This window comes from Ambystoma mexicanum, chromosome 1p (assembly GCF_040938575.1).
Source record: "Ambystoma mexicanum isolate Mex_15411 chromosome 1p, UKY_AmexF1_1, whole genome shotgun sequence".
NCBI classification, from domain to species: Eukaryota; Metazoa; Chordata; class Amphibia; order Caudata; family Ambystomatidae; genus Ambystoma; species Ambystoma mexicanum.
This window is the reverse complement of record NC_090921.1, coordinates 705,428,721-705,456,011: the sequence shown is the minus strand read 5'-3', so window position 1 is coordinate 705,456,011 and position 27,291 is coordinate 705,428,721. Positions and strand designations below refer to the sequence as shown.

At 45.4% G+C, this 27,291-nt stretch overlaps 1 protein-coding gene across 2 annotated transcripts in view; it reads left to right on the top strand.

The window, feature by feature from the left end:
* The window catches only part of RUSC1 (RUN and SH3 domain containing 1), a 382,086-nt gene that overhangs the window by 26,272 nt on the left and 328,523 nt on the right, over positions 1-27,291 (top strand). Inside the window, exon 3 of one of the 2 annotated variants that reach the window (XM_069650039.1) lies at positions 24,530-25,087. The exons of the other annotated variant lie outside the window; for it this stretch is intronic. Within the exon in view, the coding sequence (XP_069506140.1) occupies positions 24,530-25,087 (558 nt within the window). The remainder of the gene's footprint in view (positions 1-24,529; positions 25,088-27,291) is intronic. 2 annotated transcript variants of the gene reach the window in all.

Here is a 27,291-nt window from a genome sequence, read left to right as displayed (position 1 = left end):
GGTGCCCTACGGCCGTGGATCGGCCCGGATAGGTCCAGACAGGTGTGGGCCTTCTCCTTATGGGCCTTACACATGAGGGGCCCGGCTAACGCCTTCCGGTTCCGGGACGACCTATGAGGTCGCGTATGGTTGTTGTCTAGCAAGGCTAACAACAAAATCAAGTGCGAAAACACTCTACAATTAGGCGTGCAAGAACTACTCATCAGACTAACAATGCGCAAGGAGGGCCAGAAAACTGATGCAATTTCAATGGCGTCAATAGGTTAACAAACTGTACACCCTCTCTCCCCACTAATGTAACACACCCTCCTCTCTTTCCAATGCGCCAGACCGCCTGGAGAGCATGCTAATGGCAGGCGTGCGTGGTGGAAATCCCAGTAACATAACATAACCAGTCCTTCTCACTCTCATGAATTGAAACTTAGATAATTAGAACCCCTCAGCAATGTGTTGAACATCAAACCTGGAAGAATCTCTCTCCTGTTGGCCCGATTAATTTTTCACTTAATCGCCTCTTTAAACCTTGACCATTCACAGCCTGGCTGAACACCTTGATAAAATACAAAAAAGGTAGCAGGCGCCCCTCTCTCGAAAGAACAAGGCATGATAACCTGTTCAGTGGTTATTAACCACATTGATAGTTTGCAGCCATTGCTTTTTGCTCACTGTACCTTCACAGATGGGAAATATCCATTTGCATATCAGTCTTTGGCCCGCCCACAAGGGCAGTCCAGCACCGAAATGCTATGGCAATTCCTCTCTGAACAAGAGTACCATCAGCAACCCCATACACGTGTTTCAGCCTTGTTGGGCATCATCAGTGAGGTGAAGCTAAGCCTCTCTAAGCACAGGGAGTCCACGTCTGGTTGCCCCCAGGTAACCTAGGGTGACCAACCCCAAGTTCCTTTCAAAAATACAAAAAAGGTAGCAGGCTCCCCTCTCTCGAAAGAACAAGGCATGATAACCTGTCCAGTGGTTATTAACCACATTGAGAGTTCGCAGCCATTGCTTTTTGCTCACTGTACCTTCACAGATGGGAAATATCCATTTGCATATCAGTCTTTGTCCCGCCCACAAAGGCAGTCCAGCACCGAAATGCTATGGCAATTCCTCTCTGAACAAGAGTACCATCAGCTACCCCATAAACGTGTTTCAGCCTTGTTGGGCATCATCAGTGAGGTGAAGCTGAGCCTCTCTAAGCACAGTGAGCAGGGAGTCCACGTCTGGTTGCCCCCAGGTAACCTAGGGTGACCAACCCCAAGTTCCTTTTAAAAATACAAAAAAGGTAGCAGGCGCCCCTCTCTCGAAAGAACAAGGCATGATAACCTGCTCAGTAGTTTTTAACCACATTGAGAGTTCGCAGCCATTGCTTTTTGCTCACTGTACTTTCACAGATGGGAAATATCCATTTGCATATCAGTCTTTGTCCCGCCCACAAGGGCAGTCCAGCACCGAAATGCTATGGCAATTCCTCTCTGAACAAGAGTACCATCAGCAACCCCATACACGTGTTTCAGCCTTGTTGGGCATCATCAGTGAGGTGAAGCTGAGCCTCTCTAAGCACAGTGAGCAGGGAGTCCACGTCTGGTTGCCCCCAGGTAACCTAGGGTGACCAACCCCAAGTTCCTTTCAAAAATACAAAAAAGGTAGCAGGCGCCCCTCTCTCGAAAGAACAAGGCATGATAACCTGTTCAGCCGGGGGGCAACCAGACGTGGACTCCCTGCTCACTGTGCTTAGAGAGGTTCAGCTTCACCTCACTGATGATGCCCAACAAGGCTGAAACACGTGTATGGGGTTGCTGATGGTACTCTTATTCAGAGAGGAATTGCCATAGCATTTCGGTGCTGGACTGCCCTTGTGGGCGGGACAAAGACTGATATGCAAATAGATATTTCCCATCTGTGAAGGTACAGTGAGCAAAAAGCAATGGCTGCAAACTCTCAATGTGGTTAATAACCACTGAACAGGTTATCATGCCTTGTTCTTTCGAGAGAGGGGCGCCTGCTACCTTTTTTGTATTTTTGAAAGGAACTTGGGGTTGGTCACCCTAGGTTACCTGGGGGCAACCAGACGTGGACTCCCTGCTCACTGTGCTTAGAGAGGCTCAGCTTCACCTCACTGATGATGCCCAACAAGGCTGAAACACGTGTATGGGGTTGCTGATGGTACTCTTGTTCAGAGAGGAATTGCCATAGCATTTCGGTGCTGGACTGCCCTTGTGGGCGGGACAAAGACTGATATGCAAATGGATATTTCCCATCTGTGAAGGTACAGTGAGCAGAAAGCAATGGCTGCAAACTCTCAATGTGGTTAATAACCACTGAACAGGTTATCATGCCTTTTTCTTTCGAGAGAGGGGCACCTGCTACCTTTTTTGTATTTTTGAAAGGAACTTGGGGTTGGTCACCCTAGGTTACATGGGGGCAACCAGACGTGGACTCCCTGCTCACTGTGCTTAGAGAGGCTCAGCTTCACCTCACTGATGATGCCCAACAAGGCTGAAACACGTGTATGGGGTTGCTGATGGTGCTCTTGTTCAGAGAGGAATTGCCATAGCATTTCGGTGCTGGACTGCCCTTGTGGGCGGGACAAAGACTGATATGCAAATGGATATTTCCCATCTGTGAAGGTACAGTGAGCAAAAAGCAATGGCTGCGAACTCTCAATGTGGTTAATAACCTCTGAACAGGTTATCATGCCTTGTTCTTTCGAGAGAGGGGCGCCTGCTACCTTTTTTGAATGAACACCTTGATAGGCTCAACTTCTGGTTATGTTTAGTGATCGTCCAATTAGCACAACTAAACAGGCAGAAAATCAATCAAGGCAACATTCGTAAACCTGTATGACTTAACAGAGAAATCAACACCTCCCGAAAACATAAAAGGTTCCTTGAAAGAAAATGGAGGAAAAACGATGTCCTTGTAGATAAAATGGCACGCATGCCTTAGCATAGACATTATTTGGCACTAATAACTAAAACAAAACAAAAAACACTTCCGAAATTGCCTCATGAACAACACAGTCAAAACAAATTCTATAAAATCGTCCAGCAATTCAAAAAGCCAGAGTCCAAAGAAAAAAAGGCTTGTACCTACTTAATAACTAAACAACACCATCGCTCCATATTTCAAAGAATAAATTGATACAATTAAAGAGGAATTTCATGTCAAAATGCTATCCTTCGCAGCAGGACAATCCCTTTCCATTTCAAGTAGCATCCCACCAAACGTACCAGAGCTGCCAGAATGCCTTTCCCTGAGCACAGAACCATTTGAGGAACTACTCTGCTGCCGTAGATGCTCCAAATTCCCAGGATATATTGACAACAATGGTATTTAAGACACTAACATCAGATTCTCAACGTCACACGACCATCCACTAATCCTTGTCTCCAGGAATATCTCCAAAAACACTAAAGCTGGCTAATGTCACCCTCTGCCCTATTGTAGAAGCCGACCCTGCTGAACCAAGTTTGCCATCCATTCTGCCACCACTGGTTTGGCCTGAAACCCACCTTCGCCAGTGAGCTTAAGATGAAGCCACCGAACTCAGCAGTAATTAAGGAAGGTTTTTATTATCTGACGATTTTGAAACAAATGTATCCCCTTCTCTCGAGCACTCCACGGCAAGGGTCCAGAATTCCCTGCAGACAAACTAAGCGTCTGGTCCCATTCTAACTTAGCGGGTTGTGCAGTTAGTGCAGGCGGTTTGCTAAAACTGGTCCTGTGCATGGGCTTCTGCTTATTCAATACACTCCTCCAATGTCAGAAGCTGTCCCAGCACTTGGGTTGGAGCTGCCTCAGCAAATCTCTGCATTGGTGCAGGTGTCCTAGGGTGTGCCGCTGTGCCAGGACTCGTGCTTCGGCTTTAGTGCAGGGGTGATTGCAGCTATCACTTCACCCGGACAAGAGGCTGATTCCTCAAGCTCCTGCTTTGGTGTGCGATTGCTAGCAGTGAGTGACCTTGGTGTCCGGGATCGTGCGGACATAGCAGGCGCCTGCATCAGTGCTGGATCTCAGTTGTTTGAAGGTGAGTTCCCTGTGCCTGAGCCCATGAGTGACCTTGGTATCCGGGGTCGTGCGGACATAGCAGGCACCTGCATCGGTGCTGGGTCTCAGTTGTTTGAAGGTGCGTTCCCTGTGCCTGGGCCCATGAGTGACCTTGGTGTCCGGGGTCGTAAGGACATAGCAGGCGCCTGCATCGGTGCTGGGTCTCAGTTGTTTAAAGGTGCTTTCTATGTGCCTTTGCTCATGAGTGACCTTGGTATCCGGGGACGTGCAGCCATAGCAGGCGCCTGCCTCAGTGCTGGATCTCAGTTGTTTGAAGGTGAGTTCCCTGTGCCTAAGCCCATGAGTGACCTTGGTATCCGGGGTCATGCGGACATAGCAGGCACCTGCATCGGTGCTGGGTCTCAGTTGTTTGAAGGTGCGTTCCCTGTGCCTGGGCCCATGAGTGACCTTGGTGTCCGGGGTCGTAAGGACATAGCAGGCGCCTGCATCGGTGCTGGGTCTCAGTTGTTTAAAGGTGCTTTCTATGTGCCTTTGCTCATGAGTGACCTTGGTGTCCGGAGTTGTGCGGACATAGCAGGCGCCTGCATCGGTTCTGGGTCTCAGTTGTTTGAAGGTGTGTTCCCTGTGCCTGGGCCCATGAGTGACCAGCTGCGACGGAAGGCTGCAGGATTGTTCTCGTTACTAGCTGGCAGATCCGAGGTGGAAATGATGACAGGAGTCGCTAGCAGGTTGCTCTTCCACTGGAGAAAGGGCAATACAGCAGAGCAGAAGCGCAGAGGAAAACAAATAGCGCTGAACTACAAAGTAGTTCTATACAGACGAACACAGAAAGTCCATCCACGGCAAAGAGCAAGGAAGGAAACGGGCGGAGCGGATATAAAGGGAAGGTAAATAAAAATAGTATAGAAAAGATGTAATATTAGATGAAAACAATGAAAGTAAAGAAACCGAAAAGCAACGGAAAACAGGGAAAGCGGATAGCGACTGAGGAGTAGGAGTTCTTACCTCGCCGTGAAAATATCAGAGAAACGGTCCGCAAAAATAGCCAACCACGAAGGAATAACACCGCAAGTGTAAGTAAACAGAAAAGCAATAAGAGGAATAATTAGAAAGGCTGAGAATTCCTAGAATGGTAAGGTAATGACTAAGAACTAGCGTTGGGGGTATACGAAAGTACTACGATACAACGCATCAGAGTACCGGTGCGTACGACATAAATGCATCCTGGAAGCCATCTTGAATGAGGCATAGACCGTTAAGATGGGCTTCTGGCTTCCCTGTTAGGTGTGTTTCCATCGGTACCAAACCTTCCACGGCTGGTGCATTACACCTGTACTGGTATTGCAGTTGTGGATTGCTGAACAAAGCCTCTGGTGCCTGCTTTGTTGCTCCTGCTGCAGGCCGCTGTCCGTAACTCTCTGGTGCCTGCACTGTTGCTCTTGCTGCAGGCTGCTGTCCTCAGGCCTCTGGTGACTGCACTATTGCTCCTGCTGCAGGCTGCTGTCCCTAACTCTCTGGTGCCTGCACTGTTGCTTTTACTGCAGGCTGCTGTCCCCAGGTCTCTGGTGACTGCACTTTCTCCTGCTGCAGGCTGCTGTCACTAGGTTTCCCGTGACTGTATTGTTGCTCCTGATGCAGGCTGATGTCCCCAGGTCTCTGGTGACTGCACCGTTGCTCTTACTGCAGGCTGCTGTCCCCAGGTCTCTGGTGACTGCACTGTTTCTCCTGCTGCAGGCCGCTGTCACTAGGTTTCTGGTGACTGCACTGTTGCTCCTGATGCAGGCTGATGTCCCCAGGTCTCTGGTGACTGCACCGTTGCTCCTGCTGCAGGCTGCTGTCCCTAAGTTTCTGGTGAATGCACTGTTGCTCCTGATGCAGGCTGATGTCCCCAGGTCTCTAGTGACTGCACTGTTGCTCTTGCTGCAGGCTGCTGTCCCCAGGTCTCTGGTGACTGCACTGTTGCTCCTGCTGCAGGCTGCCATCCCTAAGTTTCTGGTGAATGCACTGTTGCTCCTGATGCAGGCTGATGTCCCCAGGTCTCTAGTGACGGCACTGTTGCTCTTACTGCAGGCTGCTGTCCCTTGGTTTCTGGTGACTGCACTGTTGCTCTTGCTGCAGGCTGCTGTCCCCAGGCCTCCGGTGACTGCACTATTGCTCCTGCTGCAGGCTGCTGTCCCTAACTATCTGGTGACTGCACTGTTGCTCTTACTGCAGGCTGATGTCCCCAGGTCTCTGGTGACTGCACTGTTTCTCATGCTGCAGGCTTCTTTCACTAGGTTTCTGGTGACTGCACTGTTTCTCCTGATGCAGGCTGATGTTCCCAGGTCTCTGGTGACTGCACCGTTGCTCTTGCTGCAGGCTGCTGTCCCTAGGTTTCTGGTGACTGAACTGTTGCTCCTGGTGCAGGCTGCTGTCCCTAGGTTTACTGTGACTGCACTGTTGCTCCTGATGCTGGCTGCTGTCCCCCGGTCTCTGGTGACTGCACTGTTGCTCCTGCTGCAGGCTGCTGTCCCTTGGTTTCTGGTGACTGCACTGTTGCTGCTGATGCAGGCTGATGTCCCCAGGTCTCTGATGCCTGCCCGGTGCTCCTGCCGCAGGCTGCTGCCCCTAGACCTGTGCAACCTGAATGGTAACTGCTGCGGTAGAAGGCTGCTCATATGCCTCCACTGCCTGCAGTGTTAATCATGCTTAAGTATGTTCTCGGTTGCTGCCTCTATGCCTCTGTCTTCCCAACTGTTACTCCTGCCGAAGGCGCATGCCTGCAGTGCTGCCAACATATGCCTCTTCCTTCAAGTGCACAGCTTCTTCTGATGCAAGCCAAGCCAACCTACTCCTCTCTAGCCTGCAACATTACACCCACTTCAACTTACTACCCACTGACGATGCCACTTGATTACCCGTCTAAGAAGCAAAGACAGCCCAGTAATGGGCATATACTTTATGCATATGTGGGGAGCACGCCGTCACGGGTTCGAATCCTTGCAGGGCCGACTCAGCTATTTCACATTTTACGGTAGATAAACTGGGTAGTAAGACTTTTGATGACAGGGTTTTGGAAGCAGGTGCAGCACGGCTTTAAGTGCTACATACAAGTATGATTGATATTATATAATTCCTTTGCTGAGACGATTCTTGCATGAAGTGTCATTCAGGAAGGCCGGGTGAGGTCAGGGTTAAACGGCCAGCCTCCCCACCAAGGCTTTGGCTCCTGTCTGCCCACTGCCAGGAAGCTCTATCGATCTGCAATGAATCCAACGTCCTTAGTGAGCAGAAACGAAAGTAACAGCCTGATTATGAACAGGAAGTCGATAGCCGAGAAGAAGAGAGGAGCAGTACAGAATGGACCGGCGGGGCGGGGCAGCGGGGAAGGGAGGACAGTGCTTTAAATCTAGTATAAAATCGTGGGGTGAGGGAGTGGGGGAAGCTCTTCACAGGGACCGTTGCCAAATTGTGCTGGGCATGACCTAAATGAGGGGCAGGTGACTTAAGCAATGGTCACCTGCCCCAAACAAACAGTACCTCACGAGACCCCGCAAACATGTACTTTGGGTTTGGGCCCCCGCCATGGTCTCAGGTGGTCTTGTTTGCATGCAGTCTGCCCCCTGTGAACACAACTTCATCTGGTTCAGGCTCCAATGAAACCTCTGTCTGTAAATAAATCCCTTCCTGGCGCATTTCTTTTATATAACGTATCTGTGACAGTGACTCAAGCCTGCACCCTTTCTGTGCACATAAATGAAATAAGCAAAAAGGCCAGTGTGCATCAGAATAGCACCCCACTAGTAAAGTATCGGCAAACTACGAGTCATATATACCCATTTGTAAGAGTTATCCTTTGTGAGCCAGATAGATAGCTTCCCTGCAAGCATTTCTTTCACCACTCTCCAATGAGTGCCCTTGACTAAAATCAAGCCGGGCGCTACTCACCAGTGACTGAGGAAGCCCGGCTCAAGCAGAGTTTTTGGAGACTGCCGGGTCTCAGCCCAGGCTAGCCGCAGTCCACTTAAAGCCCTGAGGAAGAAGAAATGAAGGGAACAGGGCAAGCAGACAGGGACCAGAGTGCAGAAACGTAGGGACAGAGCAAGAGAGCATCAGGGAAGGGGAAAGAGTTGGAGGGATGGGAAAAGAGCCTGTGAGAAAGGCACAGATGTGGAGGGAAGCAGGTAGAGGCAGGGCGACGGGTGGGCAGAGCGGGCGCAGAGGTGGGGAAGGAACAACCAGGCGTGCAACCATTGGGGTAATGTTGAGGGGAACATAAATAGAGCAAGATTGATGGTAACTTTGCGTCCAAGCATAAGCAGTGCTATCCTAAGATTAATACTATGTATTGCAAGTACACTTACTCCAAAATAATTTTAAATTTGTAACGAAAATACCAGACATCAGAAAGGTAAAAAACAACCTAAGTGTTACGTTTTAAACTGCCATTGTCCAGATTCCCTGAGTTCGATTTCCTTCTACATTTTCCCTCTTTCCCTCAATACAAAATTGATAGAAAATTCCAAGCAATACAAACAACCTCCCCTGCTAATGTGCCAGTTGCAGAGATCTGAGTGTAGAATCCAATGTCAGTCCGGTGGTTCAGGGATTAATTCACGTGCTGCAGAGCCATGTATGCTGCCCGCAGGTCCCAGGTTCCAGTCGTTATACAATAACTCAAGTGGATAGTGCGCCTACCGCGGGGATCTACTCATGGAGACCCTTTGTTAGCATCCTGCTATGTTTACCTCTCTATACCTTTAGCATTAATTTCCAATATCATACCAATAATTCATGACCATTCCCCTCAGCAACTAGGTTTACTTACGGCTCTCTTCCATATATAGTATGCTGCCCCTATGTACACAACGGGTTCAGCCATGTAAATAGTCGACCGGAACTGATCAGTTGTTATCATTCTTAGATCGTTTACTAAATCTTTATACCCCTTACAGTACCATTCCTGAACATTATGGCAAGCAGTTAACACGTGTCTGACGGGCTCAACCTCTATGCGACAATATCTACAGATTCTTTCATCTCTCGGCACACCAGTCCAAGCACCCACATATTCATTGCATGGCAAGATGTTAAATCGCAAATGGATGATGAATCTGGCAAATTCCTTATTCATAACCTTCCCCAAGTAACTGTGAGGGTGAGCCGGTTTAATCCTCTGTAATCCATACATAGCGTACTGTTTCTTTCCTGACAATATCGACACATTTTCACTGAGATCCCACTCGATTGTTTTTGTTTTTAAAAGCACTTGTACATGTATTTGATTTCTCCCACTTCGCTCGGGAGCCTGACATTAATAACATTTAAAAAGGGGAGAACTGTATTTTCCAAGTTCTACATAAAGTTATTCAACTTTTCCTTCTTTAACAAGCTTCTGCCAATCACACTCATTAATCCCACGTCATGATTATGCCATACCTTGATTTTAACATATAGCTTACAGCATCTTATCTTCCACAACGTTGCCAGTGTATTTAGCCCCAGTTCACATCTTATGGCTTCCACCGGTGTAGAACAGGCCACCATCATCACCTATCTCCATCGTTTCCACTCAATTTTCCCCAAATTAGCAGTGTGTTTTCCCCCCACAGATTCTAATGCATATAATGCCCCCAGAACAATACAGCTCTTATATATTTCTAAAAAGCCCTCCAGGGAGTTGCCCCCCCTTTTCGGCCATCTAAGATCTCATCACACTCCATTTTTCAGCACCTCCATTTTTCAACACCTTAGATTCTATCATCTGTTGTCTGTTGATAGAAGTTTCGGGGGCGGAGCGGGTTATTCATCATAGGCATTCCCAAATAAGTGTAGGTCTCCACTACTTCAATTGTTTCTGTATCAATCTTCCACTTAAATCTGTGCTTATCCCCCTTCCTTTTATTTCCCGAAACATCATAATCTTTCTTTTTTCAACATTGATGCTCAAATTGTTATCTTTAGCATATAGATGTACCGCGTTCAACATCCTCTGTAATCCTATCAATGTTTTATCCGTGTACATTAGCCAACTGATGGCCACCTCCCCCACTTTAGGTGGATTATTATTTAATCTTTCAAACCTTTCCCAGATATCGGCTACACAGAGATTATACAATACAGGGGAGGTGACACACCCCTGTTTCAAACCCATATTGGTATTAATTGAGGGGGAGATGTTAGCTCCTCTATTTAAGCAAGTTGTGATTGTAATCTCAAAATACTTTTCTCTCAGAAAATGCAAAATGAACGGGTAGATCTTCCAGTCAGCTAATTTACTCCAGAGTCTATCTCTGTCAACACTGTCAAATGCTTTTGAATAGTCGATATAGCACACATACAGTTTGATGCCCATTTTTTCCATGGTTTCGGCATTTATGTGGTTTAACATTACCATATTTTCTAAGGTACTGTACCCCTGTCTGAACCCAGTTTGTTGAGGTGACAATAACTTATTCTCTTTGCTCCATTTATTGATGATTTCTAGAAGTAATGAGCAGACAATCTTACAACTAGAATTGGCCATGGCTAATAGCCGGTAGTTATTACGTGACGTTCTTCTCCCCTTTTTAAAAATAGGTATACATATGGCTTTGCACCAGCTACCTGGGATCTTGCCTTTTTGCCATATGGAAGTGTATAATTGCAATAGGATACCCTCCCATTTTCTGGGGTTTTGTTTTATGACGATATTGGCCAGCCTATCCGGACCCAGGGCTCTAGATGTTTTCATTTTATTTATCACTTTCAGAATGTCTACAATGTCAAATGGAAACAACCTCTCCCTACAATCCCATGCCATTCTGGTTAATTTTCTTATCTTATTTTTCACATAAAAAAGTTGTGTTATGTATTTTATCCATTCTTCATGGGATACAGTATTAATATCTTTGTTCCCATCTTCAATCAGATGCTGCCTGTATAAATACCAAAATCTTTTGGAATCGTGCGTTTTACGTAGAATATACATAATTCTACAGTTTGCATTGTTAGCATCATGTTTGTGAGCTTTTAGCAAGTTTTGTACTTAGTCCGTTTAGCTGTAATTGTCTGCCATTTTTCTCCCCCTTTCATCTCTCCATCCTTCTTTAGATTATTTGTTTCCTCCTTAGCTCCCTTTTCCTTTTCATTAATCTGACTGTCATATGGGTTATTATGCTTTTCCCATGTTTTTTGTGTTACACTAACTCTACTATTGGTTTTCTGGATCAAACCCAGCAGATTACTTACTACCTCCAAACCATTACGGACAATCTCTTGTCCATTGATAGATAGTATATTAAACATCTTGTCAAATTTCTCCAGGTTGTTTTCCGTCCACAATATCCTATTTCCACGTGCTGTACTTTGTATATTCATACGGTCTCCTTTTAGGCCTGTGTTTTGGGGTACTTTGGACAACTTACATTTTGACACCTTAGGATCACTAAGGGGTGTAGTTATATGTTCAAAAACATATAAGCAATAACTCACTTTTCCATTTCACCAGGTAGTATAACTTTACCCCGGTTACCCTGGTTCCAAGTAAGACAGTCCCACATTCTGGAACAACTTTCCCCAGGTGATGCCATTTAAGATTTGCAATTGGTGGTTTTGTTTATTTCCAATTTTCCCCAGCTCAGATAGCAAGGCAACCTCAAAATCACCACACAAGTCATTACATTTTTCTATCTCTTCCCGGGCTACATCACATCATCCATTGAAATCCCCTATTACCATAACTTCCAAATTAGGGATTGCATCGTCCAACCTGCAATTGTATCATTTATTACCTTTCCTACCCTTTCCATATTTACCCCACACGGGCGAGAATAAACATTGATAAGGAGTATATCTCCAGTATTTCCCAAATTCCCTAAGATGACACACATAACAAAGGGAGAGCAACCAAATTCATCATACTCTTTAATGGTTATGGGGTCTTTAGGCCCAATACAGAGCCCTCCAATCGGTCGTCCCTTCTCAGCACAAATCGCCGGTTTCATCTGAATGTTATAGCCATCCAGGAGTATCGTGCCACTTACCTATGTCTCCTGTAAGGCGAAAATGTCTGCTTTTCTCACAAAGCTGATTCCAAAGTTATGTAAAATTGATCGAAAACCTCTACTATTCCAGGATATGATTGTTAGCTAATGGCCTACTTCCTCTTCTCAGTGGTTTTGGAAATACGCCTTATCCGGGATCCACCTCTCAGCTCTATTTCTTACCTCTTTTTCTTGATCTTTATAAACCTTTTGATTTGGTATATTACTTCTTTTTGGGCCATTATTTCCGATATTATTACAAAAAATGATTTCAAACTTTTTACCCCATAATGTCTTTGAGTGTTCGCTTATCAAATCAACTATTGCTGCTGTCCCGAACTGTATAATTGCCCAATTCTCCCAACTACCAGTTTCTGGTAGTATCACTCTCTCTATATCTGTCATTTTAATACATTGTAGTTGGGGAACCTTGTGCAACTGTTCTAACAACCAAGTCCGACTTAGAAAGGGACTTTCCTCCTGGGTGGTTCTCTCGATGATCTTAATACTCTTACGCAGATTGAAAACCTTGTTCTCTTTATCCCTTTCCATTTCTGACATATTTCTATTTCCACCACCTCTGTTTTTGCTCATTGCTAGTCTTTCCATTTCTCCTGTGTATGCAGCTTTTTCTTTGGTACTTAAGGTGTCAATTACTTTATTTGTGGGGCTATTCAGATATCTCATCCCCAATATTTCACTTTCCTCATCAATGTTCATTTCCTCATCTCCCAATCGGTACAGATACCAGATCCAATCCGGTGGTCTTGGGCTTCCCTTTTAGTCATTATTCTATTCTCTTATCTTTTTGACTAGGCTTTTATTTCCTTCCTCTATTTCCTTTAGCTCTTGATTTAACTCAAATCTGCTACCTATTTCCATGCACTCAATACCCTTTTTGCTCATCTCCGCTAAGGCTACACTGTTCTTTTTAGCTAACTTAGACTTTTTAAGTTTTCCTGTGTTGCCCTTAATTCTTGCCCCTTTTTTATTATTACGTTTACGACGTATATGTCTTTTCGGGCCCTGTGAGTTGGTATTAACCCTCTCAGAGTTAGAGTCTATATTATCGATTTCTTTCACCAATAGTACTTCTTGATTTAAAACGGATATCTCCATATCCAAGGCATTCACCATACCACATTCTTCATCCACAATCATACATAACTCACTCAAATCACCTATATCCTCCTCCATCATACCTATTTTCTCCACATTGTGATCTTTAGTTGTTTCACTTCTTATTATAACATTTTCGACAATTAGGTTTATACTCTCTACCAGTGTCTCCACCAAATTCTTAATCTCTTGCTGTTCATTCATGAGCTTAGTGCATATACCCAATAAAATGTCCACAGTGGTAGTGATGGAGTCTAATTGTCCTCGCATATGAGCTATCGATTACACTTTCCAGGTCATTCCATGCAGCATCTCCATCATCTGTTGTCATATCTTCTTGGGAAAATATCCCTAAATCCGGTGTACCGGACAGATTGGTGCCTATCACATTGTCCATATACTCCAAATTCTCATTACTTTTTTCCACTTTTGAGAGACCGACACCAGCTGGAAATCCCATCAATTGACGCCTAAAATCATGGCATAAATTTAAAAGTGAGTTATTGTCAATCATGGAACTATTTTCCAGTGCTGAGGTTATTTCCTCAATTATGTGTTCTTTAACGTTATCCTTTTTGGTTAGAAAGCTAAAGATGTTGGGCTGTTCCATAGTTAACCTGTCTATTGCCCAGTTCTTTATGTTTCCCTTTTTTGCACATTTTATTCTATTCTGGGGTGTTTTTGTATCTGATATTGGGCTGATTGATGGGATACGATAATTAGTCGTTTTCTTTTTTGAGTTGTGTGAGCGAAGTTTAGGTCCCATCCTGTCCTTGCTTTGATATCGTAAGACAATAGAACGTGGTTTTTAAATAAGACCAATATCTTACCAGTCTTATAAATAGGAAGTACCTACCAAATAGGACCGGAGTCATGGCATATTGGAATATTAGTCTTACCGGCTATATTACAAACCGTTACAAAAACCTCTCTCTTATAAGGCCAACAACCACTTTGCCCCACATTCAGCAAATGCCCCAAACTTTACTATTACCACCTTTAGTTGTAATACACCTAAACCAGCCAGCTTTCCCCTATGAAAGCACCGTAATGCTGGCTAATACAAGACTAACTGATTAACCCACCTGCCCACTTCCACACTCTTCCACTATGTGCCTGGTATCGTTTTAACAAAACACCAAATTTCTTATTTTGTTTAATGCCGCCAATACCCCATCATATAACAGTACTTTAATAAACACTGTATTACAGAGTGTTAAAATGTCACTCTTCTACCTAGACGCGGGCCCCATTCACAAAATTCAGAAAGGGTTTCAGCAAATGGCAACAACCCTCACATTTTTGCAACAACCCCTTTTCAGTTTGCATTCCTCGATGCCCACTTTTATAGGTTACTAATCAGACAGCCTTTTTACACGTTTGATATTTCTCTGCGCACTTTCCGTGAGATAACAACACTTTTCTAAAATCACTAATAAAACCACAAATAAAACCAAGCAAGTACCTCGTTTCCGAGGTCCCCGAGCCCCCGAACAGTGGAACAGCTACTTGCCAAGCTACTTTCAAAAGCGTGCGTGCAAAAGCGCGCACCTGCTAGTTTCGTAGGCCTTCTGGGAAAGGGGGTTGGGCGGCAAAGTTACTTGTTCCTAAAATAGGGGAATAGTAAAATTAGTCCATTTTAAAAGGGTTCCTTATGATATAGGTCATAATATATAACTTTCAACAAAGGAAGCTGTCCATCCAAGATATCGTCCGTACCGTGTTGATTATACCAAGTCTTTCAGATTATCCTCAGCATTCCAATATACTCCGGTACAGCGTCTCCCAGCGGAACATCTACTTGCCAAGCTACTTTGAAAAGCTTGCGCCTGCTAGTTTAGTAGGCCTTCTGGGAAAGGGGATGGGGCGGCAATGTTACTTGTTCCGTGTTTATTATACCAAGTCTTTCAGATTATCCTCAGTGTTCCAATATACTCCGGTACAGCGTCTCCCAGCGGAACAGCTACTTGCCAAGCTACTTTGAAAAGCTTGCGCCTGCTAGTTTAGTAGGCCTTCTGGGAAAGGGGACGGGGCGGCAATGTTACTTGTTCCGTGTTTATTATACCAAGTCTTTCAGATTATCCTCAGTGTTCCAATATACTCCGGTACAGTGTCTCTCAGCGGAACAGCTACTTGCCAAGCTACTTTGAAAAGCTTGCGCCTGCTAGTTTAGTAGGCCTTCTGGGAAAGGGGACGGGGCGGCAATGTTACTTGTTCCGTGTTTATTATACCAAGTCTTTCAGATTATCCTCAGTGTTCCAATATACTCCGGTACAGCGTCTCCCGGCGGAACAGCTACTTGCTAAGCTACTTTGAAAAGCTCGCGCCTGCTAGTTTAGTAGGCCTTCTGGGAAAGGGGACGGGGCGGCAATGTTACTTGTTCCGTGTTTATTATACCAAGTCTTTCAGATTATCCTCAGTGTTCCAATATACTCCGGTACAGCGTCTCCCAGCGGAACAGCTACTTGTCAAGCTACTTTCAAAAGTGCACTAGTGTATGATGGGGGAACGAAAGAGAGGTGGGGGTACGTAGCGGGAGAAGCGGGCTGTACACAACAAAAGAGAAAAGGGGAAGGTGTGGTTGGTCGAATATTTGGGTCAGGGGAGGTGAAGAAGGTATCAGGGAAAGCGGGAAGGGAAGGTAAGTATGAAGGGCATGGGTCCCGAAAGGGGTGTACGAATCCCCACAAATGAGACTCGAGGCAGGGTAAGAGGGGACAGGAGGTATCGGGTGGAGGGGTTCTCTTTTAGTCAAGCATTTGCATAGTTCACCCACCCACAGTAGACCATTATGCAACTGCTCATAGGAAATAAAAAGGGTTAACCACCTGGAGGGGGAGCCACTATGGGTCGACCAAAAGACCCAGCAACCCTTATGTGTCAGCCGTTAGGTACAGAACGAAAATCAGCGCTGCCCTCCTAAAAAATAGCCAAGGAACATGATGAAATACCTGGCTATCAACACAATCCCTGCTCGTTCCAACATTCAGCGAAACCATAGCATCACATTGCTGGGCTGGCAGAGTGTTTGCAAGCCCTTTACCTCTCAGGACCCCTGAAAGAAAGCACTGCTTAGCATCACTAAGGTTTACAAGTAACTTTTTTTCAACAGCCAGTTCATTGAAATTGGAGGCAATCTCTTCAACTGTGTAAAGCTGCCCTTCCTGAACCTGATCAAAAGGTGAAGATGGCGGCGAGGAGGAGTGGGTCCCAAAATAAGTCATTCGAAGATCTGGTGAATCATGGCCCACCAAAAGACCTCAGTGATTGTGCTTTGGGTACAACAGAGAGCCAAGAGGAAAGGGGTGGGAAAAGGGGGAGAAGCAAGCAAAGGAAGAGCGCAGGAGAGAATGGCAGAGGGCAGGCGAGAAAGTGACAGACCCAGTGCCAATAATCAAGATGAACACGTCATTACACATTGACCTGATCTTTCCATTCATCCCTCAGGAGAAGATCACCAGCTGACGCATACAGGCTCCTGGCTTGCGGCCTGATTCCTGACACTTTTCCGCATATTCTGAAATGGTCCACAAGAGCAGGAACAAGCCCTATCTTCTCCACAGGGGTTAATTCTCAGTTTCATTCCTGTTGTGAGTGCCTCATCATACTCATATATAATAAAGACCATAGCCCTTTTGATCTACTGTCTCCCCAAATGGATGTTGCATAAATCATGTACAATAAAAACCCCAAATGTCAATTTTGCAGGTAAAGATAGCTTATCATTCAGAGTTCTTATGACCGGCTCACTACAACAGTAATAGCAATGTGACATAATTTATGTTACTTTGTGTTTGTACTGCCCCGTATCAACACTGTAGTAGTTTCAAAGCGCCGATCCCTGACCCTGGCTTATTGCACCCCTGCTTGGGAAAATAGACCACACTCTGCTGGGAAGGAGAGCAAGAAGAAGTATGAGGGAAGGAATGTGGGCAAGGAGGTTGCAGATGCTGGTAGGGAGTCATGCAGGGGGGAAATGCTTTGTATTAGTCTGGAAGTGTGGTAGTTTACTATATAGGGACTATCTTCTAGAGAGATGCAGCACAGACTGGGATTCCAAGGGCCATGGGAAAGGGCATGGGACTATTGGACTTCAGAATGCAGAAAACGTTGTCTCTGTCTTATATGTGTCCGTCTGTGTGGGTGAAGGCCGAGTGGGCATGATGTCAGGTGAGTTCTGTCACTTGTAGAATGTGTATCTGTATGAATACCAGAATGCCCACCCAGTGTTCAACTGATTGCCAGTCGGAGCCATTTAGCCTGGGTGGTGGATACCGGTGGGTCTTCCCCTTAATATCATAAGGACATACAGGATGTACTTAATAAATTATTATGAAGACTTACCTCAGACTTTGTAGAGCCTTCTTCATAACCAAAAGCTCACAGAAGGCCTTACTCCAGGGGGTAGAATGGTGTCAGTCAAGAAAGAGATCTGAAAGGAGTTTATTGACTTCGATGAAAGGTTATATGAAGAAGATAACTCTCCATCAGAAGCATAAAGAACAAAAACCTTCTTCAGTGGCCTGGACCTACCCAAGATCTTGCCTGGGGCGAAACCAGCCGTGAAGAGCCCACTCCCACCAAAGGAAATTAGAAAGGCTATCATGAAGAGGCAGCATGGCAACACGCCAGATGGCCTCCCAGTGGAGATCTAGAACTGCTTCATGGGGCACTGGAAGACATCTTTCTCGAAGTATTTAACAAGACATTAAAAGGGGCAGACTAACTGAGATGCTGAGACAGACTGACATAACAGTATTTATTGAAAAGGGGAATCCATAGTATAAATGTGCACGCGACAGGCCAATATTATTGATTGAATGTTGACACCAAGATCCACACTAAACATATGCACAGTATATTGGAGACAGTATATTGGAGAATATCCTGCTGAAAATCATGTGCAAGAGGATGGGTGGATTTGTTAAAGGGAGGGAAGGAATACAGACCACCAGGCTCCTTCTAGGTCTCCAAAGGATTCACAACTTGCTGCCTGTTTCATTAGAAAACAATCTCTTTAAATAAGAAGAAGGCATTTGATCGTATGGACTGGAAGTGTGATGGGTTGTCACCTGCAAGGCCCGGAAAGCCAGAGCTTTTCTGATTTTCATTCACATGCACTTATGTGGGTAATTCTCTTGCTGAAAGGGAGGTCTGTTAATCAGACCCACCTTTCATGAATGCTCCATACTAAAATGATTGCACGCACATGTGCCTTTGCTGAGACAGCCTATAGGAAACCACAGTTACAGTGCTGTAGTGGTGCAGGGCGGCTTGAAAGGTCGCATATGCAACCCTGACAGCTGCTGGAACACATAATTCCAGCAGGCAATAGTGGTTTTTGAAACTTTGGCACTTCTGACAAAAAATGTTAATAATTGTATGCTTCACTCTAAAATGCTTGGGTACTATGCTCAGTGGCCTGCTGGGATTATTGCCCATCGAGGGTAGGGCCCATAGAGGCCAGGCAAGGCATTTGTCAGGTATTCGTCAGGCATTGGTAGGGGATGGGGCCAGAATTCCTGCTCTTTTTGCCTACAGGTCTAACCTGCTGTTTCCTACAAACCCCAAATTCTTCTCAACCATCCCAAAATAAAATATCCCCCCTATCAACCACCTTCAACATCCACCCAACCAACCAGGTTTTGACACCGCACCAGGCCTTTGGTATCAGAGTGTTGCTGCAGCCTTGCAGGGGGTTCAAAAAATTGAAATGAGGAGACGAAATGATAGAAAGTGGAGTGTGGAGTTTGGCTGGGGCTAGGGGCGGGATGGACTCTATCGCTACTCGATAACCAAGGCACTCGGGAGGGATATCCTTACAAAGATGCGTGCTTGTGCCACAACTAAATGATGGAAGAAGGCAAGAACAGCCTTGCTTTATTCATCCAGATGTCAAGGCTTGTGCTTCCTAGGGTAGGGAGCCGCCATGAATAAGCATATGCACAACATATGAGCTGTTGCCTACAGCGGTCCCCTGGAGCTAGAGAATGTACAGCTTCATCCATTAACAGCTATTTACCCTACAGAAGAGAAGAAGGAGGAGAGATGCTCCTACAACTTTTACAAAAGCTGGTAAGATGTCAGAGAAGGCCGCACACGTATCCCACACTCGCCATTATACTATGCAGCTGCTGTGTGTGCCCCTTTGACCACAAAAAGCAATGCAACCTACCATCCCTTTGCTTCACGATAAACCAGCTGAGAGATTTAAACAGGGCATGCTGTTTACAAAGAAGAAGCTTTTAAGTTAGCAAAACGGTATCTGTGTGGATCGGATCAGCAATTTTGTAAATGCTTATGCTATTGTATGAGCTGGGTCTAGGGTTGTAGAAAGCTGTATATAAGAGCTCCTTTAGTTTACCCTGCCCTGTGTTTAAACCTATATATACGCATAAACACACAAATCCCAAAGAAGACGCGTGTAAATCCCTGAAAACTGAGCAAAACTGCATCTTTTGGATAGGATCAGCCATTTTGTAAACACATGGGCTACTGTGCAAGCTGTGTCTAGGATTACAGAATGCTTCCTGTAAGACTTGCCTGTAATGCAGGCCTGCATACTACCAATAAATCTCTGGCGCAGGCACTTAAACACTGTATGCTTTCTCACAGCGATCAGATCCTGTTGTTTCAGAATGCCACCTGAGAGGGCGTGCTAGCTTGAGCTTTTTTGATTTAGTAATATAAAGTGATGTTAGTAATTCTGTCTCTGAAAGTGAGAACTACTAATCAAATCTCACTTTCATAACGTACCATGATGAAAAGTATAGTGCAAAGATGTAACGCTGTTAAGCCTGTCTACTGGTACCCCTCAGCGACTGCCTAGTAGTTGGAAACATGGCATTTCTGAAAACAGCCAGATGGAGCCACCAGAGACTGCCCTTAACCATAGCCAATCCTGATCTGCATAATATAATTATGTGCTCCCAGGGCATAGTAGCAGATCAATAACTAAATATACGCAGTGGTCGAATTGTACAAAAAGAAGTAGTGGAACTATGTTCCCTGCTGGCCTGCACCCACTCTCCACAAACCCCATCACCACACCCCCTCCCACACACAATACAAACACCCAAACACATGCACCTGCTGTTTAAGGAAACGGTCAGTGCATTGCAGTAAAAGTGCAAGTTTCAACTTCTTCCTACACTTTTATTTTAAAACAAAACCATTCCGGAATGGTTTCTTTTTAAAATAAAAGTAAAGGAACAATAACACTTCATTAAAAAAAGTAGAGGAGCACCGCTCCCACCCGCCCCCGCTTACTTCGACCACTTCGTCTAGTTTTGACATTGTGACTTCTAGGAATTCACAATTACACTGGCCAAAACCCTTTGGTGTCATTTTATTGTCAGCTTGGTTTCTAGTAACCCTTCTGTGACTTCACTGTCTGGGACTGAGTTTCACCCAAAACAGAGCATTTGGGCTCAGAAACGACAAAATCCTATGACCTCTTCGGGGAAAGACTTCACCGTCCAGGATGAGAGTATTTACCCCCAGGGGGCAGGGAGAGGCTCCTTGCTGCTCCATATTATGGACTCGGACAGGCCAAGGGAAAGCGCACCAAGGCTGTAATTATTGCATTCTTTTTGATGCAGAGCGGGCAGCAGATAGAGATGAGTTAGAGTAGCCAGGAGAGTACCACCAATCCATAGAAGTGTCCCAAAGTCTCCCATAGCTCCCACACTTTCTGTGCTCCCTCCCCACTTCCTGTAGACAAAGCACTCTCAGACTGACATCACCATGCAAAAGACTCAGCACAAAGCAGTCAGAATTGGACCATTACAGAAGGCTGAAAGGGGACCGATCTGCAGTGGCAGACTGACTATGTACGGGGCCAGACGACCCCCTCTGTTAAATCAGTTTTGGATTAAAGAAGAAGGATTTGACCTGGAACTTTATTGGAGTTCCATTCTTCTGCAAAGTCCTCTTCCATAGAGGTGAAAATAAAGGCTCCAAGAAGCGAGAAAGACCCTCCCATACCCATCTCAGAGGAACATTTGGGGTGACCTGCTGTCTGGACAATTCCTGATTGCAACTGGGACTACTGTCCCAGGATCCTATCCAGTAGATATGAAAGTGCCTGCAAGTGCTCTCTGGCAACGCAGAACAAGGATTCACCTTGCCCCTGGAAACACTGGATGGCAACCAAAAGTCAAGGAGCAGCTCTCTGCCCTGTTTTCTAGTATCAAACCAATTTCAATCGACTTGAACGCTTTGTCGAGTCACTAACTCAAGCATCACCTGTCTGCACTCCAGCTGTTTGACCTGGTCAATACTGAAGACATGCATTGCATTGTTGGACCTTTTCGAGACAACTCAACCAATTCAAGACACCGACTTGACCATTGCCTGCCTGTTCTGTCACCCAGTTCTAGCCAATCACTGCTACATGACCACATCACTAGACAACCTCAAGCCGTCTCAACAGTCTCAACCCACTCGATCCATTGGCTGCAACCGAATGGAACACCAACACTGACTCGACTCATTACAAAGTGCCTACCAGGGGTCTGCAACCTGTGGCTCTCCATATGTTATGGACTACAACTCCCATGATCACTCACGATTGACTATGATGGTTAGGAGTGATGGGAGTTGTAGTCCAAAACATCTTGAGAGCCAAAGGTTGCAGACCCTTTCTCTATTGAGCACATAGAACAAACCTAAAACATATTTGCAGTGGTTCTATACCGATGGCATGCATTAAAGGGCCCTATTGACATTTAAGACCCAGCGCTTTACCTTTTTAAAGACTGAACTTTTGCTGCTGAAAATATTGCTCGTGTACCCCTCTGTCTTCTGACCCAGAGTACACTCATTGATTACAAAGTCTGCATTTACTTTGTCTTTTTTTAAAGGAGTGGGTTATTATTGTTTTTATTAGGTGTGTGTATTTTTTATTGAATTAAAGACTCCTATTTTATAGAACCTTGGTTGGATATTGTTTTTATTTTAGTACACTTGTACTATTGTTGTTTGAAAGTTTATTTGCTAGTGCACATCCCCTTGAAGAGTAGACTGTGCCCTCAGCTCAAGCTACGATAAAGAGGCGAAGGTGGTGTACCATTCATGCTGTGCCTGTTTCACCTTTATGATTGAGATCACTGCCGGTTAGTAGTATTATACTCAGGGGCAACGCATTTGTGTTGGAAACAAGACAACGCAGAGCAACACGCTTAGAGACTGATCTAATGAATCCCTGTAGTCCTGCAGAGCAGTAGTCATTTTGTTACAGATTGGATTTCTTTTTTTTATTTGAATGTTTCTTGGTAGATTTATTTTGACCACTGAGCAATTTTATTATGTGTAACACATCTTTTTTTTTTATATAGACTTGCATTTTAATAATGAAGTGCATTTTGGAACAGATGATAAACTCAACTTGGTATGTTAGGACACTCCTTTAATTACCCGTGCAGCACCTCTGTTAAGGATCCGTTGGTTATTTACGCTTCTCTGGCAGCACCTGCCTTTTCTGGCCCCATCCAGAAATATTGATGCAGGACAGTTAGTCGCCCTCCCGCCCCCACCCACCCCCCTCCATTTCATTGCTCACCCCACTTAAAGCCCTGGGCATGAAGCAGGAAGCCATGTCTAGATACTGGAGTGCAACATTTCTCATAACGTATGATGGGAATGTGCGTCTGAAATGTTGAACGTACAGACAGGGGTTTGCCATGTCATCATCAGAAAGTGAGCGATATATTTTCTACGATGTTATTTATTCTGCCATATGGTGCTACTCACCATTTAAGTGGTCCATTGTCGCCATGAACGTCACTTCGGATGCCCACTCTAAATCACCAGAGGTTAGAAATTTGATTTTTTTTCTTAATCTGGAGCTTGGTTTTTTCTCGAGTAAACGTTCTACTTCATGTGAGGCAAGTTGTAATTTTTCTGTTATTTATTTTACATTGTCTATCCTATTTGCTCTTGTATTTTACACAATTTGTTCCCTGCTGTGATTTATGACAAACATTACTTGACACAGCTTCTTAACCCCTTAAGTGCCAAGGAAGAGTATGCTCGTCCTTTTTGCATAGACTTGCATAATAGCCTGGCACTTAATTAAAGTTACCTTGCACTGGTGACTCTGTTGACCAGGAGTGACTATAATTAATGATCCACCGAAGCGCCTGCGCTGCTTAATGCTACGAACACGTAATAAGTCCAAAGCAGGTTAAGCGACAACCGCAGAACCAGGCGCCAAGGTCGTGGACATGTGAGGTTCTGGGTCACAAGGAGAGTTAACTCATTCAGCATCAATAGTGCCTAGAATAATGTACACTCGGTGCCAATACCTGGGATTAGTTGCTTGCACGAAAATGCTGGACTTGAATAAATACTAATTTTCTGTGCTAAATTTGTTTGTTGGGTACAAAAAGAAAGTTACAATCTGCTGAGAACAGCAAATGTCTACTTCAATTTTTAAGTGGTGCTTATTTTTCACCCTTGACGGCTCGCGCATGCCCAATAATGATGCTCCCATTGGTTGGGCTTTGCAGGGGAGACATGGTACTCATTCATTTTCACTGTTAAATGTGCACTTTCATCTGGTGTTTGAACTAACGCATTTCTTCCATTTCTCTTTCCTGACCTCTGTGCCCTTCGTCTGTCACCCTGCTCTCCCCGCTCTTGTGTTAATCTTTGTAACCACTTAACGCTGTTTCTTTGCCTTTTGCGCCGCTGCCCGCTGCCAATCCTCCTGCAATCCCTACAATTTATGGCATTTACTCTCTTGCCTCTTTCAATTCCCTCTTCTGGCTCTTGCAATTTCACTTTTTTTTATACAACCCTTCCTTTTTGACTCTTGCATTTTTTCCCATTTATTGTATTCACACTTCTTCCACATTTCATTCACATTTTTTCTCTTTCGATTCCCTTATTTCTTTTTGCATTCCACGTTTCCACTTACAATTCCCATATTCCTTCTTGCGTTCCCCATTTCCACTTATAATTTCCCATTCTATTGCCACAAAAATTCCCTAATTTCTGTTTTCAACTCCTTCTTTTGATCATTCAATTCCCTCATCTTCTCCTGCATTCCATCCGATGTCCTACTCAATTTTGCATTTCCTTTTCTTTCCCCTTACAACTCCGCACTTTCTATTTGCAATACTGTAATTTCTCATTCCTCCCCGATATTCCTTCACATTTTTTTTCATTCTCATTTTCACTTGCATTTCTTCCTCTGCCTTCCCTGATTACTTCTCACATATGCTGAATTTCTTCCACAATCCTCCTTCCACAATTTTTCGTCTTGCAATTCCTCCATCTGCAAATCCTCCTCCCGGCTCACCTTGCCTCTTGGTTTCTCACTGCTGTGTTTGTGCCTCGTCTGCTGACCGTTTCTACTATTTTCAATTGCCAACGCTCAACCCTGGCTGCAGTTAGCTCCTTCTTTTCCCGCTGCCAGAGACCCCAGACGCTGCAGTTCCTGCCCCTGCTCCTCCGTTTTCCAGCAGGTGATCAGCCTGCGGCCTACAACTCGGACCGCACAGCATCGTCGCCGAACGTCGAGTTCAAGCCTAGCGTTATGGTGGCCCGGCCTTTCCATTCACAGCTGAAGGCATTGTCGTGCAATGAAGTCTGCCTCCTGGGGAGGAACCTGGCTTACTTGTCCCCAGAAGAGCTGCTGCCTATCCGCTTGTCCCCAGTCGGAGCATACTCCCCGCCGTACCGAGGAGTTTTGCCTCTGATGGAAAATCCAGGCTTGGCCGTACTCCTATCTCCGCTCTTCCCGAGAAGCAGGACATTCCCCAGCATGACTTTACCATCGCACCAGGCTCCAGAGCTGCCACCTGCCAGAGAGAGAGCTTGCGGTCCTGGGAGAGAGATGAGTTTGGAGACTCAGGCTGGCTCTGAAGCAGAGTCTGGAGGGAACGGGCTGTGTCACCAAGTCCCATGGGTTACCCCTGGCTCCGAGCGACGATGGTCCAACATACAGTGTAAGACAATTATTACTTTTTATCTGTTCTCATTCTTAAATTTGTTCATTTTTCCTCCCTTGTTTTTCCTCCATGTTAGTCTCCTCGTAAACAGAAAAAGACAAAGGTATTCATACTATTACTAGATGCATTGCAAATATGTAGACCTGATTGCTCGGGAGGAAAGCTGAGGGGCAACGTGCTAGCCTTGGAAGCAAGACGACACGGAGCACCAAAGGTTCGATCCCCGGGTCCGTGCTTAGAAACCTCTGGGTATTAAGCGCGTTATAAATATATCATTTGGAATCACTATTTGCACTCACCCACCATGAACAAGCGGAAATCCCTATCTGCATTCCATGAACATAGACCATATTCTTCCCCACGTCACCTACATAGACTACATTGGAAATGACGAACCCCGCACACCACCAGCATTATTAACTTGAAATCACTAGCCACACCACACCTACACTGACCAGTGGATAAACTAGCCACAATACACACCAACAAAGACCTCAATAGAAATCGCTAGCCACACCACACCTACACTGACCAGTGGATAAACTAGCCACAATACACACCAACAAAGACCTCAATAGAAATCACTAGCCGCACTCAAGCCACAGAGACACATGGACATCGCTAGATGCCCTCCAGCAACAAAGGGTAGTGGAAATGACTAGCCACACTCCATCAACATAGGCCACGCTGGGAATCACTAGCCACACTCCATCAACATAGGCTACGCTGGGAATCACTAGCCACACGCCACCTGCAGTGGCCTCACAAGAAGGCCAAAGAGCAATTGGAAGATCATTAAATGGGAAGGGTAGGAAAGGCACACGAGGTAGAAGTGGTTACCACCATTGACCCGTTACCACAGGCTAGCGTGTGTTGTAGGCCACTGCTTCCAAAGAAGGTTAGATAGAGATATCTCCAAGCAGTGACCGTCACGTTGTAGAAATAATGAGAGGTGTTGCCGTGTACAGTCCGTCGTTGCGGACAGAGCACCAGCCCAGGGGATCTTCGGAATGCGATCATGCTCCCTTCATAACTATGCACGGACTCACTGGGGCTAGCTAACACTCTCGTAAGTGGAAGAGTGGCGCAAATGAGCCAAACAGTCCTTTGTAAGTCATCTGCAAGGTTTATTACTATCATTCAGAATGAAAAATTGAGCAGCTTTGATTTTAAAAAGGGTCTTCAATGCCTTTACTTAATGTTTTTTACGTTCTTGGATTAACGATTGCCACTCGTAATTGTAAGGGTTGCTATTTTTGTATATTGGTCATTGAAAGGGCTTTAAATGGGGAGGGTAACACTAAGGTGCCAAAACTATATTCATTACATGCAAAACAAGGGGTGTTCTGGAAGTCCCTCTACCGGCACGAGCACAGCCCATTGACCTGTTCTTGAGTGGATGGCCCCCGGGAGAGTCTAAACCAAGTGTTTATCTCACTGCCCCTTTCACAGAGAAGAAATATCCCTGCATATCAGTCTTTGTCCTGCTTAGGGGCAGTCCAGCACCGAAATGCTAGGCAATTCTCCCCTGAACAAGAGTACCAACAGCAACCCTAGTCACGTGTTTCAGCCTAGTCGGGCCTCATCAGTGCATATATTCATTACATGGCTAGCAGTGACCGAGAATTGCCAGTATTGTATTTTTTACAGTAAACTGGCAATTCTGAGAAGCGCTGGTATTGCTCAAAATAATGCAAACATGTGCCAATAAAAGCAAAGAAGAGGTGAGCAGGGCGATCCAACCCCAAACATGGTTGCGCCTCTTGCAGGCTCTAGAAAGACTCTGCAGCATGGCAAGGCTATCCTCAGGCTCCCGAGAGCCAATATCACTCGGCCTATGAAGAGGAGGGCTCTGAAGCGCAGAGGGGAAGAAAGGAATGTGAAAGCGGAGCATCGGGAAATTGAGGACTGCTTTCTCCAGCACAGGCTGCATGGTTGAGACAAGTTGTTTCCAGACTGAAGAGGGCTTGGTCCTTTTAGAGCTCTGCAGCGTCATCGGAGCTGTAGATTGACACTGGATTGCCAAGGAGTGGTTTGTCTGTGCTGTGTCTGGAGTAATAGAAAGAAGAGAGCAGGTCGCTGGCCACATAGGAGCTAGCGCCAGCATGAAAGAGCTGGAGATCTGAAGTATAAGTGCGTGGATTTGCATCATTGATATGCTATCCGCTGCAGTGAATGAGGAGAATATGAAACAAACTGTA